Raw genomic sequence first — 16,032 nt, forward strand, 5'->3', positions numbered from 1 at the left:
TTCCTTATATTGGTAACCTGTGTTTTCTTTCTTTTCTCCTTGATCAGTCTTATTAGACATCTAACCGAATTTATTAATCCTTACAAAAAGCCAAATTGACACTATTGATTTTCTCTATGTTTGTTTTCTATTTCACTGATTTCCACACTTATTTTTATCAGGTGCTTTTTGTATTTGTTTGTGTCTAATGTGCTGTTCTTTTTTTACCTTAAGGCAGAAGCTTAGATCATTGACTTTACATCTTCCTTATTTTCTACTAAGACCATTAAAAGCTACACATTTCTCGGGATGCCTCAATGGCTCAGTTGGTTAAGAGTCTGCCTTCAGCTCAGGTCACATCCTAGGGTTCTGGGATCAAGTCCCGCATCGGGCTCCTTGCTCAGTGGGGCGCCTGCTTCTCCCTCTGCCTGCCACTCCCCCTGCCTGTGCTCTCTCTCTCTGACAAATAAATAAATAAATAAATTTTAAAAGCTACACATTTCTCAAAAAAACAAAACACTCTAGAACTGCTTTTGCTGCTTCCCCCCACATTTTAATGTCTAGTTGTTATTATTATTGAGTTCAAAATATTTTTTTAAAGATTTTATTTATTTGACAGAGAGGGAACACAAGCAGGGGGAGTGGCAGAAGGAGAGGGTGAAGCAGGCTCCCTGCAGAGCAGGGAGCTGTATGCAGAACTTGATCCCAGGACCCTGAGATCATGACCTGAGCCAAAGGCAGATGCTTAACAAGTGAGCCACCCAGGTGCCCTAAAATATTTTGAATTCTTTTGTGATTTCTATTTTTGACCCTTGGGTTATTTAGAAATCTATTGTATAATTTCCAAATATTTAGGGATTTTATAGGCATCTTATTGTTACTGATTGTTACTTATTGTTACTAATCCTACTGTGATGATGACATTTATTGTGTATGGTTCCAATTCTTTTAATATTTGCTGATCTTTGTTTTATGGCCCAGTAGATGGTCTCTCTTGATGACTATTCCATACACACATGAAGTGAGTGTACAATCTGGAGTTGTTGGTTAAAGTGTTTTATAAATGCCAATTGTGACAAGCACTGATGGACAGCACTGTTCAAATCCTCTCATATCTTTATTGTTTGTTTTGTAAATTACGACAGGAAAGTGTTAAAACAGTCCATTACAGCTGTGTATTTATTCAATTCTCTCTTCAGTCTGTTTACCATTGGCCGGTCTGGGTAAAGGGTGCACTGGAATTCCTTACACTATTTTGGCCCCTCTTCTGTAAGTTTAAACTAAATGAATGCCTGTCTTCACTAGAGAGAAAACTAAAGCTGATAGTCTCTAGTCTAAGTAAGTTTAAAGTCCAAGTTCTGAAGGACCAAACAATACCAACCCAACTCTAGAAATGTATTACTTATACCCTTCAGGAGAGGAAAACAGGAGTCTAAATGATTAGATAACTTTGTTAAGGTCCCCAAGGAATGTCAGTACTAGGTTCATGAGGCTTCCTTCAAATTCTTTTGAAATCTGTCATTTGAAGAACTTTCAACCCCAAGAACCTGCTTCTCAATTTAGGAATGGGAACTAGAAATATTTTTTTTCTTCCCTCTGTACATGTCCTCTTTTTCTGCTGGTGCACACATACAAGTTTCTTACCTTACATGTGTGAGTAGTGTGTGTGTTGGTTGTTTCTCCCATAAATATCAAATGATAAGCAACAGTCCCACCCCCCCCCAAAGATTAACAATCGAATCCTTATAAACTCTAACACAAGGACTTAAGGAATAAGAACTTAAGGGTTTTAAACAAGCACAAGTGAATCTCTAAGGGTCCTCAGAGAGAAAACGAGTTTTTTTTTTTAAAAGCAAAATTCACATGCCATTGCAGCACCGTGCATACCTGAAGAATCGGCTTTTGTCCAAGTCCATAGAGTGGCACTCTCGTTTGCTGCTGCTAACCTCTGCAGTCTTCACTACATTGGTCCAGTGAATAGGAGCCTTACAGAAAAACACACCCAATCCTTTGGGCCGGGCCTGTAGCCGCCAGGAAGTGAGATGTAAAGGCACCGCGAACGAATCCCCTGGCATGATAGCAGGAAGCACCACAGGCTCTGCCACAGAAAAAAGGGTCAGCATCTTCAGGGAATGGTCTTCCACCCAAAAGGTTGACCATCTCAAGACAAAAGGGAGACAGACTATGGCAAAACTCACTGTCTGGAGCTGACGGGCTATCCAGTCTCAGCTCCATGGGTGTCTCAAGCCTGTTCTTAACAATGAGAGCAGACCGGACAGTGATGACTTTCCGGGCGCTGCCTTCCATCGTCACGGCAAAGACCACCCGAACAGGTGGGAGCGAAGAGAACTAGGAAAAAGACAGGAATAGAAGAACCATAGCTGGGCTCTTGAAGAAACACAGAAAATATACCAATACCAACCAGAAGGCCTAAATCAAAATCTTAATATTACTATAACCCTTCGGTGAAATTAGTCATTAAGCCCTAAAATCACTCATCTTTCATGGGACTGAATATTCTATAGAGATACACACTGTTAAAACAGCCAATTCTAAACATTTCTAGAAAGACAGACACTCTACTCAGACGTGGTATCACAAAATGTGTCACAAAGAAAAATCAGTCCTAGGCCTCTAGACACATTATAAAGAAACTAAGACCCATAATAACCTATTAAATCTTCCAAACTTCCTGCAATTTGATAAGAAACTGTCTGCTGGAAATTACCCTTCATTCACCCAATGCCCTTGGGTTCCTACACATCAGCCCTTATATGGAAACTATGAACGAGGCTTGTTTTCAACTCTACTGGAGGGGAATAGAGATCATCCAAAGCAGCTAAATGTTCAGGAATACTGGGGTGAGACTTTGCAAAACATGAAATGATTTACCTTCTGTGGCATTTTTCTCCCAGATTACTATTAAAGTGAGAAACACTCCTTGAACACTAACAATGGGCTGGATACAGCCCAACACACACAGAAAAACAGAAAGAAGTCTTTTGAGGTTAGAACTTGTCTTTGTAAAACCCAGAGAGTGTGTAGGAAAGAGTTGTCTGTACTGGCATGACTTTCACAGGAACAATAATTAGTTTTTCCCCCTAAATGTCATAAAAATTACACTGTAGGCCCATACGTGACTCGGTGCCATGCCTATAAAAAAGGCAACATTTGTTTTTCAAAGGACTTTAAAATCAAACTGCTCTTCCTCACAACTTTTTCGGCTCCGTTCAGCAATGGCTTTTTCACAAACACGACACTGAGGCTCCGAGACTCAACAGGGTGGAGGGAAATCACTTCTTTTTGGTCTTGGGTTGCAGCCACAACTTCGTTTCCACACGTTCATTCACACAGTCGACACACGTTTCATTCTACTACCAAGGGCCAGGGAATTTTTTTTTTTAAGTATCAAACCCCACATCAGGTACACCAAAGAGAATGTTTCTACAACCATCATTCTTTGAGTGTCCAGAACTTACTGACAATACTGTTTTTATTGGAGAAACCAATGACGCCGCATCCAAGCGCTCATACTACCAACTTTCTTATTAAAACGAACAGTACGTGGAAACCAACCCTAATGCACAGTAAAATGAAGAGTTCCATGTTTTGAACCAAGTCTTCCAGGAAATCCCAAGGCAAAGACATATTGTCATTTTCTGGAGGGTTTCTAGAGGGACACAATCCAGGGCACACCCATCAGCAAAGCTCCCACTGACCTAGCCTGGTAAAGCCCAACAGAGCTAAGGCCCAAGAATGATGGTTTTAAACTTTGCAGCTCCTGCCTCCAAGCTTACCTAAAATCTCGTGTTTCAGAACTCACTACCACCAGAGAGAAGAAATTATGAGCAAAACCCTGAAGACAGTTTTTTAATATTATCTTCTGATGGTGTTTCAAAAGCCAAATGGAAAAAAAAAAAATCTTAGTGTTTTCCGTTCTTATTTACTTTCATGACCTTGGGACCAAAACCTAGGAAATGCATATAGCCAGCCATACAGGATTAATTTATATTTTAACATAGAAAGAGAAAGGGGGGCACCTGGGTGGCTCTTTTGGTTAAGCATCCAACTCGGTTTTGGCTCAGGTCTTGATCTCAGAGTTGTGAAATTGAGCCCTGCTCTGGGCTCCACGTTGGGTGTGAAGCCTGCTTAAGATTCTCTCTCTTGCCCTCTCCTTTTACCCCTCTCCACTCCATGCCCCCCACCCCACATACGCACACACACACTCTCTCTCTCTCTTAAAAAAAGAAAAAGGGAAGAGGAGAAGGGAACTTTGGAGCACACATTTGCATTTTCTCCTCCTCCCCTGTAACACTCAGTCTAACATACCAAGTTAGTGGAAGCATTTCCTTGGAAGTTCTTATCAAAAGAAGGTAATTGTTAATAAGAAAGGACAAAGATGAATTCTAATCACATTCAGGAGACACAGTGCTGTGATCACCAGGATGTCTATGGACGGTTCAAATGCAGTATATATAGTTAGTAAACACAAGGACACAGGAACACCATACTCACATAAACCTGGGGATGAATAATATTCGTTCTGCTGCTTGGGCTGCCAATCTAGGAAAGAGTCCACAAGTCAGAGAGTCAGCACAGATCTAGGATTACAGGCATCATGAAATTCAATGACAATGTAATCTGCTTGAAAGGGTGGGATTTATAAACACTCTTAGCAAAGCATGGTCTACCATGAAGAGAAAACATCTTATCTTAGAGGATATGGGAAAAGTAATACTTATTTTTCAACCATTCCACATAGACAGAATTTCTCCAGGACACATCAATACAACTGGTTTCCTTGGGGGAATTAGTCCTTTCATGACCGGAATGTAAATTTAAGTAGGAATGTAATCTAGAAAGTTTCCTTTTTTAAGAAACTCGGGGCACAGGAGAAGTGGAAGGAACAGTGTTCTCCGAGAGTATTTTTCATGAATAAAGGCAGAAAAAGGAAAGCTATGATGGTCCTTGCAAATCTGCACCTTCCCACTCGTCCCTGGCTCCCCAGAGAGGAATGCAGGTCTACAAAGTAGGACTGAGCACTGGGCAAGAGCACCGGCAGTGGCCACACCAGCCAGGATGCCAGCGTCCACCTGCATGTTCTCGAGAAGGAGGCCACCGGCGTCACTCCCCAGGCCGGCCCTCCAACCCCTAAAACCGCAGGCTAGGGTGCCATTAGGGTGAGGGCATGTGAAAGGATGTGTGATCAGAAAATGACTAACAGTGGACATCGGTCTTGATGCCAGAAAGAATTTGGAGACGCGGAGACAGAAGGATCACGGAACAGCGTTACAAGAAACGTAAAGAAGATCCTGTAAAAAGGAAACATAACGATATGCAGAAACAGAGCCAATACACGTTTAGCAGATTAGTAAACTGCCAGTTGGGCCGACCGAGTATGAGATGGGTCTGCAGAGGTGAGGCAGTATGTGTTCTCGGTAATTTGGATCTTGTTTTTTCTACTGAAACTAACCATCAGTGGCTTATCTACATATCGACTACAAATGCCTATGACTGACCCCAAATTATCTTATGTCTTCTTCCTAGAGCTAGGGGAAATGAGGGACCAGGAAAGCTCACGAGAACAATCTTACAGGTTGACCATCTGGCATTAAGGGCATGTGGCCAGGGCACAATCGTGCCACAAAACCCCCATTGGACAGCCACACACCGTAGAGGAAGATGAATTCTTATCCGGTGCTGCGTAGCGGAAAAATGTCCCAACTTTGTCCACAGACACGGGGCTCACTTGCTCCCAGCCGTTCACTCTCACTTGCAGCTGGTGAATCCGGAGGTCGTGGGTGTGCCTATCAGGCAGAACATGGGAAAGGACGTTAAGCAAGATCTTAAAAAGGGAAGGAAAGTAGAAGCAAAGAGTCAAATCTGATTTACTATATAACTACATAAAAACCCAGTTGGCTAAGCCTTTTGGTGATTACCTAATGCAAGAAAAATCAGGAGAACATTTTAACTGGGTGTTATACTTAAAACAAACGAACGAGATCTGTAAAGCCTGAGCGAGAGTGGCATTTACCCTCCCTTTGTACAAACTTTGCAAATCCTGTGCACAAGCCCAGGTCCTTCCCCCACCCACCCCCACCTCTATAAAATCATGACGTCAGCTAGAACCATTCCAGTGGGCTAGTAAAACCGTTGTACCAGCAATTTCATCATAAAACCACACTCTCGGAAATGCATAAAATGACAAATTTTTTCTTGGTTCCCTTGTTGAATATCCTACTTCTCTCAGAATCACATTCCGTTGTTTGGCTTCAGTCCTGCAAGACTACAGACAGGTTATGAGAGACGGAGCCCTCAGAGTTTCAGGGCTAAAGTGCCCGGCTGGAACTGGGGCAGAAGGCAGTGGGCAGAACAGGAGGCACAGGAGGAAATTGCAAATTTAATTCTATTTTAGATTTTGCCTAATTCAAGCCAGAAGGCTGAAACGGGGAACTGGATTTGAGGCTGACAGGAAAGGGGGAGGAAGGCAGGGAATGGGGTACAGTGTGCCAAAGAGGGAAAAGCCAGAGGAGGCATTTATTTTGATGAATTCAAGCAGAACAGTGGGACTTGAAATGGGTTACTAGACATGTCCGCTAAAACGGAAATGACAAAGAGGTCAAACCCCTTCTGACACAAGGGAGGCAGTGCTGGTGAAGAAATACAGCCAACAGTTCTATAATTAGCTTCTCCAGGAACTTTGTGGAACAGGAACACACTCGCCACTCGTCCCTGGAAATTCTACCATGGCTTCCAGGTACATGTGCCCAGCACGGTGGTTTTATAAACTCGATCTTTCCGAGTCCAGAAGGCCAACCCCAAGAGAATAATGTGTGCTGGTACAGGCCATGCACAAGGAAGCACTGTTTCCCTCGGGAGTAGGTTTGCACACAAAGACTTCAAGTGCCATGAAAACCCAAGAGCGCAGAAGGCTGAAGCCGAGTGCTTCAGTTTCAGCTCGGCTTGACAATGGATATGAGGCTCAAATGCTAAAATTTTAACCTATTCACTGTCCACTGGATCCCTCTTAAACATGTTTGCAAATAAAAGGCCATTTTATGACCTCTCAGTAACGAGACAGAACCTTCTTTCATGTCTTTTGCAATCCTTTGGCTGGCCGTTCCGACAGTGCACGGGCCGGCAGTCTCCTTTGATGAGTCAGTGTTATCCTCCTCAGAATCAGAATTTCTTATCCTTCCTGGCCCTGCTTCTGAAACCACCTGCCTGCTGAAAGCGCTATGTGGCACACACGCATCTTAAAAACCGAAATCAACGTGGTTTGATAACCTTTTAAGAAGAGCGTGTCATTCCGGTTATGGGAAGAACAGGTCACAAAGAGAAAAGGTACAGTCCAGGAAACACAGGCGGGGGCACGGTAATAGTGCCACACGGTGACGGATGGCAGTCGCACTCGTGGCAAGCACAGGGTAATGGAGAGTTGCTGAATCGCTATGTTGTGCACCTGGAACTAATGTAACAATGAACTTGAGTGTTGTCACCTGCCTTTGCCTCAATCATATTATCGGCAACACACGGGCCATCAACTCTCATGTCAAACAGAGGGATAATTAATGGAAAGAAGTATATTTCCAAAATAGAGAAAGGAAACCTTGGTTTTCGAAATACCTTTTAAAAATAAAACATTAAAATCATTAATAAAGGCACATGAAAAGGCAAAACACTAGGGACAATCTTTTGTGATGCAGATATCTATACAGTATATTTTGGGGAGAGGAAAAGGATGAACCACACTTTACCTGTGTCTAAGCTTTCCTCTTGCTTCAAATTCAAAGGGAATCTCCTCCCCCGTGAGGACTTCCCGCCATTCACTGACATTGTGAGCGTCATCAAGAAATGTGCCATTGCCTTCTGGAACGAGCCCCGGACTCCCGCTGTGGGACAGCGCAGCCCTGGAAACAAATCAGACAATACCAGCACGGCCTTCCTTCTCGCTTAACTCCGTCTCACCCAGAGCTCGGGGCTGGGGGCAGAAACCCTCCTGGAACTCGATCCCCAGAGAGCCTGGCTACCGGGATGACCTACAAGGTCAGAGACTGCCGTTATCTTTGTGACAATCGCAGTGTCGGTGAAGCTTTGGAAACAGCTGAAATCGATCATCGCCTTACCCTACCTAGGAATGGCAGGAGAAAGGTGGCTTCGAATTGGCCAGTTCTGTTATTTACTTCACGCATCTCGTTCCCTAAACTGGAAAGATCGGCATGCATTTGGAGGGGAGAGCCAAGGTCTACACAGGCAGGAAGCTGGTAGAGAACATCCTCGGCCCAGGTAAATTCTCCTTTGTTCTCCAAGCTCCACTCACTTCCATCTGGGGTGAACTGTTTGAGGTTTGGAAGATAATTCTCGGTGAGGGGGATGTGGGAGGGGTTTTTAAAGCCATCTTGGAAGAAAAATGCAGGGTGTCTGGTTTAATAACCACATTCAGCTTCTTTTAAAAAGGGGTAGGGACTGAGGAGAAAAGGCGGGATGGCTTCTCCTTCCCACTTCTTACACGCATCCTTCGTTCGCTTGACTTTTTCCTTAAACATAACGTGTGCCAGGGTCGGGATCAGAACGTGGGTATTTCAGACTCGGGACCTACTTCTCCAGCTACAGGTTCCGCCCCATCATCAATCTCAGCCAGACAGCAAGTTGCCGATTCCAGTACAATCCTGAGGGCTTTCAGAAGGGGCCCAGCTTGCGCTGCTGGGCTGGTGCTGGGGAGCTCCTGGTGGCAGAGACGGCTCGGGGGGCACTCTGGGGGCCTTACCTGGTGGGCGTGGTGGTCAGGGTGGCAAACCACAAAGTGCAGCCTGTGTGGTTCCTCAGAGCAAAAGGGACAAAGGGCTGCCGTCGCTTGGGCGTCTTCACCTCTGCTGCGGGCAAGCGGAGGAAAGGCTGTTAGCACGGGCCCCGTCTGTGCAGCAGAGACCCTCCCCGGACCTGCACGCGGTGTCCCGTCTCTCATGCAAAGGGGCTGACGGCGGCAGCCACAGACACAGAGCCACCATCGGTGTGTGATGGGACACAAGGGATCTCCGTGTCCTCTGCTGCCTGCTATGTGGGGACAGTCCCCCCCGACAACTGGCCGTGATATGGGACGACTCCCAGCCCCCAATCCTCCCACAACTCTTGGGGGCCTTAAATCAAGAGAAGGTACCAGGCCCTAACTGGTACCCCACGAGGCCCAAGGAATATATTCTCCATGAGTGACCCAAACTGTAGCAAGATACAGTGCACAGACTTATTCTAACTTTGTCCAAAATGCCTGCCCTTTAATAAAGATTCCCTTTCTACGAAAGCTACACTTGTCATGCTATGCATCTTTTAACAAAATAAAAACATTCTCTTCTATCCTCTTAAACTAATAGTTATTTTCGCCCTCCCTGGAAGATGAGAAATATACTATCCCAAAAGTTTTTAAATGAAATCTTCAGCTCATTTTTTCACATTGAAACCATTACCGTCTGCTATGAGGCAGGCAATGGGGAGACTACAAAAGGAGCATAAAGTATGGTTTCTTTTCACAAAACAGCTTCTAAGCAGGGAAACTGGAAAGAAATACCAATCAATCCAAAATTGTAAGTACCCAAATTCCAGAGACCGGACTAAAAACTCTCTTAAGAGAGAAGTGAGAGTCCATGTGGCCAGAAATGGCTTTCCAGCACCCAGGCTGCCCTGAGATCCTTCTGCGGGCACCACTGCCCTGCCATGTGGTCTGACCCGGAGCGGCATGGGCATGCCAAGAGGAGAGCCAAGGGCCTGCGCCTCCTCTACCAGTCGGTGGGTCTATGGGTCTTGGGTCGTTCTGAGACAAAGCGGGAGGAGGTGGCAGGAAATAAAGGCAGCAGCAATGTGCTCACACCGCGCGGGCTCTACCGACAGAACAGGACATGGCCCAGTCTTCCGGCACGCCCAGCTCTAAAGCACAAAGACGGCCTTAGAAAGACCAGGACCCACGTGGTCTGCGGCTGCAGAAAATGACACCTCGAGGTGACCGCGGCTGCCCACTGAGAACACTAGAGCAAAATTAAATGCACCTTACAGGTCCACATGCTTCCTGCCAGCCAAACGAGAAGGTAAACTACAACGACCCTGCCTTCTCCCTCCGCTAGAATAAGGCCTGGGCCAGGACCACCAAAGTCACTAATTGCTATTGCCTTTTAAAAAGTAATCAATTTCTTTTCTTCCCCTTTGCGTCTTCTGAAGTTTTCAGAAGCTAGTACTATAAATGCTACAAAAACAAGCAATTTAAGCTAAGGCAGGTTCTGTTTCGGTAAGGACAGTGGCTCAAGGGAGTCTAAGACACAGTAATCCGATAAAATAAACAAATAGTTTGCAGCGTGTCCCTCCAGTTCTATGGTTAGCCTTCACAAACACCCTACATACTTCTGATGATAATCTCCTAGAATATCTCCTAAATCATCACCTAGAAGACATGCATTTCCCATGCCAATGGCCTCACTGAGTTCGCAAGGTTGGCTTTAAAAAAAAAAAATGACATCAAGTACAAAATTAAGGAGTAGCTGTGAGGCTGGTGACAGGAGCAGAGGGGGAGTAAAAGATTTAAGAGCTGTCTGCAGGGTAAACAGCACTTACTGTGCCACCTTGAAAGGCACCTCCGTCTCCAGGCGTGCACGAGAAATCTGCTTTATTACAGCAGATAAAGGACCCAGGAGGCAAAGAAGCCAGATGTGCTTTCATACCCCACTGTGAGCCAGACTGGAAGTTTCCATTTGCAAATTAGATTAAAAAAGAGCAGGTGGCAAATGCCTTTGATCACACCGTCATACAGAAGAAAAGTGCTAGGAGTCCGTACAGACAGTCCCAAGCATGTCGCTCTGGAACGAAGCAGTCAGGGCATGCACACTGCTCAGGTCCCCAGGCTCCCTGTGTCGATCACACACAACAGCACAGCCTTCAGCAGCCAGCCTCGATGAGAATAAACAACAAGGAATGCCCACAAAGCCCAACCCGACACCAGGGGACAGACCCGACATCTCCCGCACTAGGGGCCAAATCAACCGCGTCCTTGTCTTTGGCACAGCACCAGCAAACACCGTTCTCAAGCCCATCCAAGGGAGCGGCAGTCCCTGGGGGCCCCAGAAAGTCTGCCCCTAGTGACCAGACCTCGTTCTGTCATAGGCCGAGAGGACCTAAGGCTCCTCACGTCCAACCTGGGCTTCATGTGGCTGAGGAAATTTCTTGCCTGCTGGACTTGTCTCACAGAGCAATGTGGCCCTTATAAACAGGGTAGGTTTTCATACCACAGAAGCGTCCAGTCTATTAGAAAGGACATGGTTTCTAAATCATAAGAAATAGATTCAAAGGGTGCCTGGGTGGCTCAGGGGGTTAAAGCCTCGGCCTTCGGCTCGGGTCATAATCCCAGGGTCCTGGGATCAAGTCCCGCATCGGGCCCTCTGCTCTATCAGGGAGCCTGCTTCCTCCTCTCTCTGCCTGCCTCTCTGCCTACTTGTGATCTGTCTCTCTGTCAAATAAATAAAAAAAATCTTTAAAAAAAAAAAGAAATCGATTCAAGTCCCAGGCCCGCTACCAGCTGGACATGTGCATGAAGGCAAATGACTTCATCTCCCTCACCAGCTAAGGTGCCCAGGCTGCTTAGCCTGAAAGATTAAATAAGAGATGTAGAAAAGCTGAGCATCTAAATTGGTTAATAAATGAAGATTCAAACGCGGGCTTCCTTTGTGAACCACCCCCCCACACACACATACACATCCGTCTCGGCAAAACCTCTCAGGGAAAACTCCTCCCTGTATGGCCCCCGTGCATGAACACCGCTGGTCTGAACTCCTGGTAGAGGACGCTCACACAGTCTTTTTTACAAAATATATCATGACCTTGGCAGGACCTGATGCTGGCCAAGCACAGACATAAATCACACCGATTAAATCATACTCCTTCCAACAACTAAAGGAAAGAACATCGTGGGATTCCCATTCCTGGAAGCTTTTGCTATTTCCAATCATATTTACTTATTAGTCAAATTCTTAAGGAAAGTTAAAGGGTCAGAGACAGAACTAAAGCATTTTATTTTCTATCTCTGAAGCACTTCAAGTTACAGCTAAAGAAACCAAGGTCTGTGCCTGAGCAACTATTTCCTGGGAAATTTTTCCCTGGCTCAGTTCCTGATCACAACAGCCTCCGCTCCGTGGCGCCCCTGCACTGCCCTTGGTGCCCACCGAGGATCCTATCAACAAAGACATGAAGCACTGCCTGATGGAGGGCAGCTTTGCTCCATTTCCTCGCTTTTCCAAATGAGACAGAAATCACCGCAGACGCTGGGGATCTCTGCCCCAGATGCTGACGGGCTGATTCCACCTCCACCGAGGATCAGGGCAGATGGAAGACGCGGCACATCGCCCGCTCCTGACAGCAGGAGCCCTCTGGTCCTCAGCTGGAAGTGCTCCCTGTGCTCAAACCCGGGGTATCCCATCCGGCTCCCACTCACACGAAATTGATGGACAAGGCAGTTCTTCAAATAGCAAAATAAAACAAGCCCTCGCTTGGCTATACTGTACCTCTAGCATAGATCTGGTGCTCTAGGTTAGTCAGACTGGCTGTACTCCTAGTTCTAAGGTAGACAAGGGGGAGGCCTGGTAGACAGGAGAGACAAAGTTAGAGGGTCAGGATATAGACAGTGAATAAGAAGACTCACTTCCAAAACATAAGCACAGAGAGAGTACATTACAAAAGTAGCAAGCATCATGCAATTCCGGGATCATTCCCTTCAGTGACTGCTGAGCCCTAAGAAAGTACTTGAACAAAGGGAGTGAGACATTTTTATGCTAGGCTTTTACTGTGGGGGATGTGGTACAGTAGCGTGCTCCTGTTTTTCTCCACAGGGGAAGGAAAACATTGTCCACATTCTCTTTAATGGATTGACAAGTCTTCTGAGGCTTTTTCACTTAAGGCGTGCACACTATTAAATGGCAATGGAAAAGCTACCAAGACCGGTCGGCACAGACCGGGGCGGCAGTCGCTCCATTCCAATTTGGAAAGGCAGCGCCAGGAGAGTGCTAATCCCCCAGGGGTCCCGAAATTTCAAGGGAAAGAGTCAATCTGCATTCCAAAACAGTCTCCATCAAGGCGTTACCTCATAGTATTACTGATATTATAAATTAAACATGGAAGTTTTTAGAACGTTTACAATTGGTATTTCCATCACGTGTCCTTTGAATAGCAAACTAACAAACTCCACAAGGGGCCACGCCATCCAGGTCGACCTGCAGAATCTCGGCCCTTCCTGGACAAAGTCAGCAATGATTTAAAAAATGAGGCCACTGTTTTCTTTCCCCTGCTAAAGGAACAGTGAGAAATCAGCAGCTCCCTTAGGCTGAATTTCATTTTAAGAATCTCTATTTCAAGGGCTCATTTTGAAGCTGACCTAAATGAAATGCACAAATTGGTGGGGGGGTGTGTGACTAAATGTTCATGTGACAGGAGGACCTGAAAGATGTGATCGGTTCAACAAGGTTCACATCCACTGACTTTGAAGACAAACACCCCACAATTAATTTAGTAGACCTGTTAAAAGAATATCATCCCATCTGCCACACGTGCTGCCGCCCAGGAACGTCCAATAGGAAAAGAGGTTTGGAAATTCAGGTATATTCACTTCTTGTCTAATTAAAAAGATTTATTTCTGCAAGCCTAAGTAACCATAAAAATCTGTCAGTAAATAAAAATCCAGCTTTAATTTCGCACTGGCATTGAACACAGATAAGGCAGCTTAGTAGCTACAAGGAAAAAAGAGAAAATGTTTTTTTAAAAAGGTGGAGGGGTGGAGACAAAAGAAAATCCTTCATCAGAATCCTGAAGATTAGGCCATCCTCATGTTTACACTGAGTCTGGATTTAAGATCCCCTTGCAGGAATAATAATTTCCAAAACATACTCTCTAGGACACATTATATATTACAAAGATCACTGAGAGTCTTCTGGGTAGACTGTTCCATTCTCTCAACACACAAATTGGGAAGGTTAGCGGAGGAGCCAGAATTGAGGCTGATGATATCTGAACAGCCCAGCTCCTAAGCAATGACCTTGTGACTCAAAAGTGACAACCTGGGAATACAGAGAGCAAACATAGCTGACACTTCCTTGTCCCTCCTTCCAGAAGTACATGGCAGATAGAGAGTCTACTTCTATACCCTGAGGAGAGACGAACCAGCTCAAATACTTCACAAACTAAGAAAATCCATCTTCCCATGACATGTTTGCAGACCAGATGGAATATTTAAGCATTCATGAGCCATGTGAAGTCCAGCCAGGACTCCCCAAAGAAACCGCACTGAAAGAGTTGGGGCTGAGTCGCATTTGGAGGACAATGGCTTGTGGAACAACTGAGGACCACGCGGTTGGCCGCCACAATCTCCCAGCTCTAAGGAAATCAAAGCTCCATGGTGAGGCATTAAATAAGGAAAGAAAACATCGTTAACAGAGAACAAACGGACTGCTCATTCTTCAAAAGGCTGGGTATTCAATTCTTTTCTACTTTATGAACAATACGGAGCCCTCTTGTTTAACAATTTCTTCCATATGGGATCCTGCTGCCCTCCCTTCAAGAATATATCCAAACTCTGTACCTCTAGATTTAGAAAACTGAAAAGATAGTTTTTAAAATCCAGTCAGAAAGTCCAAATCAACTGGAAAGTTTTGCCAAGTTAAACACACTGGCCAGTGGCTGATCTTGATGTGTTTCAGGCATACCAGCTCATATGCAATGTTGCCAGAATTTAGAAAATTGTACGTCGCAGATCTTTTCTCTCCCACAAAGGTGGAATTACAGCCCATATTAAAAGTTCAGTATTTTGTGCCAGAAAAATGTCTCCTACAAAGATTAAAACAGAACTACAGAAGATAGTCAGAATTTCCTATAGGTTTGTTCACAGAAAATGATGATCCTATTTGGATTTTTTTGAAGGAACATGGCTATGCTGGTCGACAGTGATTTATTTACTCACACATTTGTAGAGAAAAATCTTACTTTGTCCAAAGCATGGAGGATCCACTGAAGAGCCCATCCAGTCTTCTGATGTGGTTGAATCCATTTCCTTGTCCTGTTTACAGTAATCTGCCATCCACGATTCCTTGGTACTTACATATTGGTCTAGAAAGAATTCCCCAAAGATATTAAGTACGGAAATAGAAAAGGTTGAGGGTTCAAGTCAAATTAATTTCTGTTTAGCAAAATAAGCTTTTGTTGAATGCCTAACTGCGTACTAGGCATTATGCTGGGTTCTCAGAAAGTCTGTGCCCTGGAGAACTCATGCTCCACTGGAAGAAATCAATGTTAGCCAAACAACCATCACCGTAAAACCATAATGTGGAAAGAGCTAAAACAAAGACATAAATGAAATGCTACAGGAGCACGGGACAGGGGAAGATTTATTCTGCTTTGGCAGAAGTGGGACAGTACACACCAAGATCCACAGGAATCTTAAGAGATGTGGGGACCTTTGGACCTTAAGAGATGTGGGGACCCCTACTAATGGGGTTAGGAGTGAGGGGATATTCCAGGCCAAGGGAACAGCATACACAAAGATTTCAAAGACATGAAAGTACACAGTACTTTAGGAAACACTGGATACTTTGCTGTGACTCTGGCCCAACATATTGGGGACATAGCAAAGCAGCCTAGAAGAGAGAATTAGCTTGTGAAGAGTATGCTATGCCATGCTAAGAGACAGGGTTTCAAGACAGAAAAGCCAGTGAGGAGGCTTTTAAAAAAAAAAAAACAAAAAAAATCCCAAAAAACCACCCATCTCAGGAGGCTGAAATCTAGCTGACAATATTCAGGAATCGTTTTATGGTTTTGAGAGGAGAAATATAAGGGGAAGGGCAGGTTAACAAAGTAATTATGATGTACCACCCCTGGATAAAGGCCTTTTCTACTAATTAAGGTATGATATTTTTTAGAACAAAAACTACTGGCTTTTGGTTTTCAGTTCCAATAGTTATCTATATGCAAGATTTATTTCAATACTAAGAGGTCACAGTAATATTTCTGGGTTCCCACACAGTATTAGGAATAAAG

The 16,032-nt window shown here is 44.7% G+C and overlaps 1 protein-coding gene across 1 annotated transcript in view; it reads right to left on the minus strand.

Moving 5' to 3' along the window:
- The window catches only part of LOC111154928 (vacuolar protein sorting 13 homolog D), a 255,254-nt gene that overhangs the window by 147,437 nt on the left and 91,785 nt on the right, over nt 1-16,032 (minus strand). The window contains exons 39-46 of the mRNA XM_022514884.1: nt 14,983-15,105; nt 12,516-12,590; nt 8,747-8,852; nt 7,737-7,889; nt 5,651-5,786; nt 4,495-4,542; nt 2,178-2,328; nt 1,867-2,077 (exon numbers count right to left, since the gene is read on the minus strand). Coding sequence (XP_022370592.1) covers nt 1,867-2,077; nt 2,178-2,328; nt 4,495-4,542; nt 5,651-5,786; nt 7,737-7,889; nt 8,747-8,852; nt 12,516-12,590; nt 14,983-15,105 — 1,003 coding nt within the window. The remainder of the gene's footprint in view (nt 1-1,866; nt 2,078-2,177; nt 2,329-4,494; nt 4,543-5,650; nt 5,787-7,736; nt 7,890-8,746; nt 8,853-12,515; nt 12,591-14,982; nt 15,106-16,032) is intronic.

This window comes from Enhydra lutris, unplaced genomic scaffold, assembly GCF_002288905.1.
Source record: "Enhydra lutris kenyoni isolate GAN:26980312 unplaced genomic scaffold, ASM228890v2 scaffoldscaffold38, whole genome shotgun sequence".
Taxonomy (NCBI): Eukaryota; Metazoa; Chordata; class Mammalia; order Carnivora; family Mustelidae; genus Enhydra; species Enhydra lutris.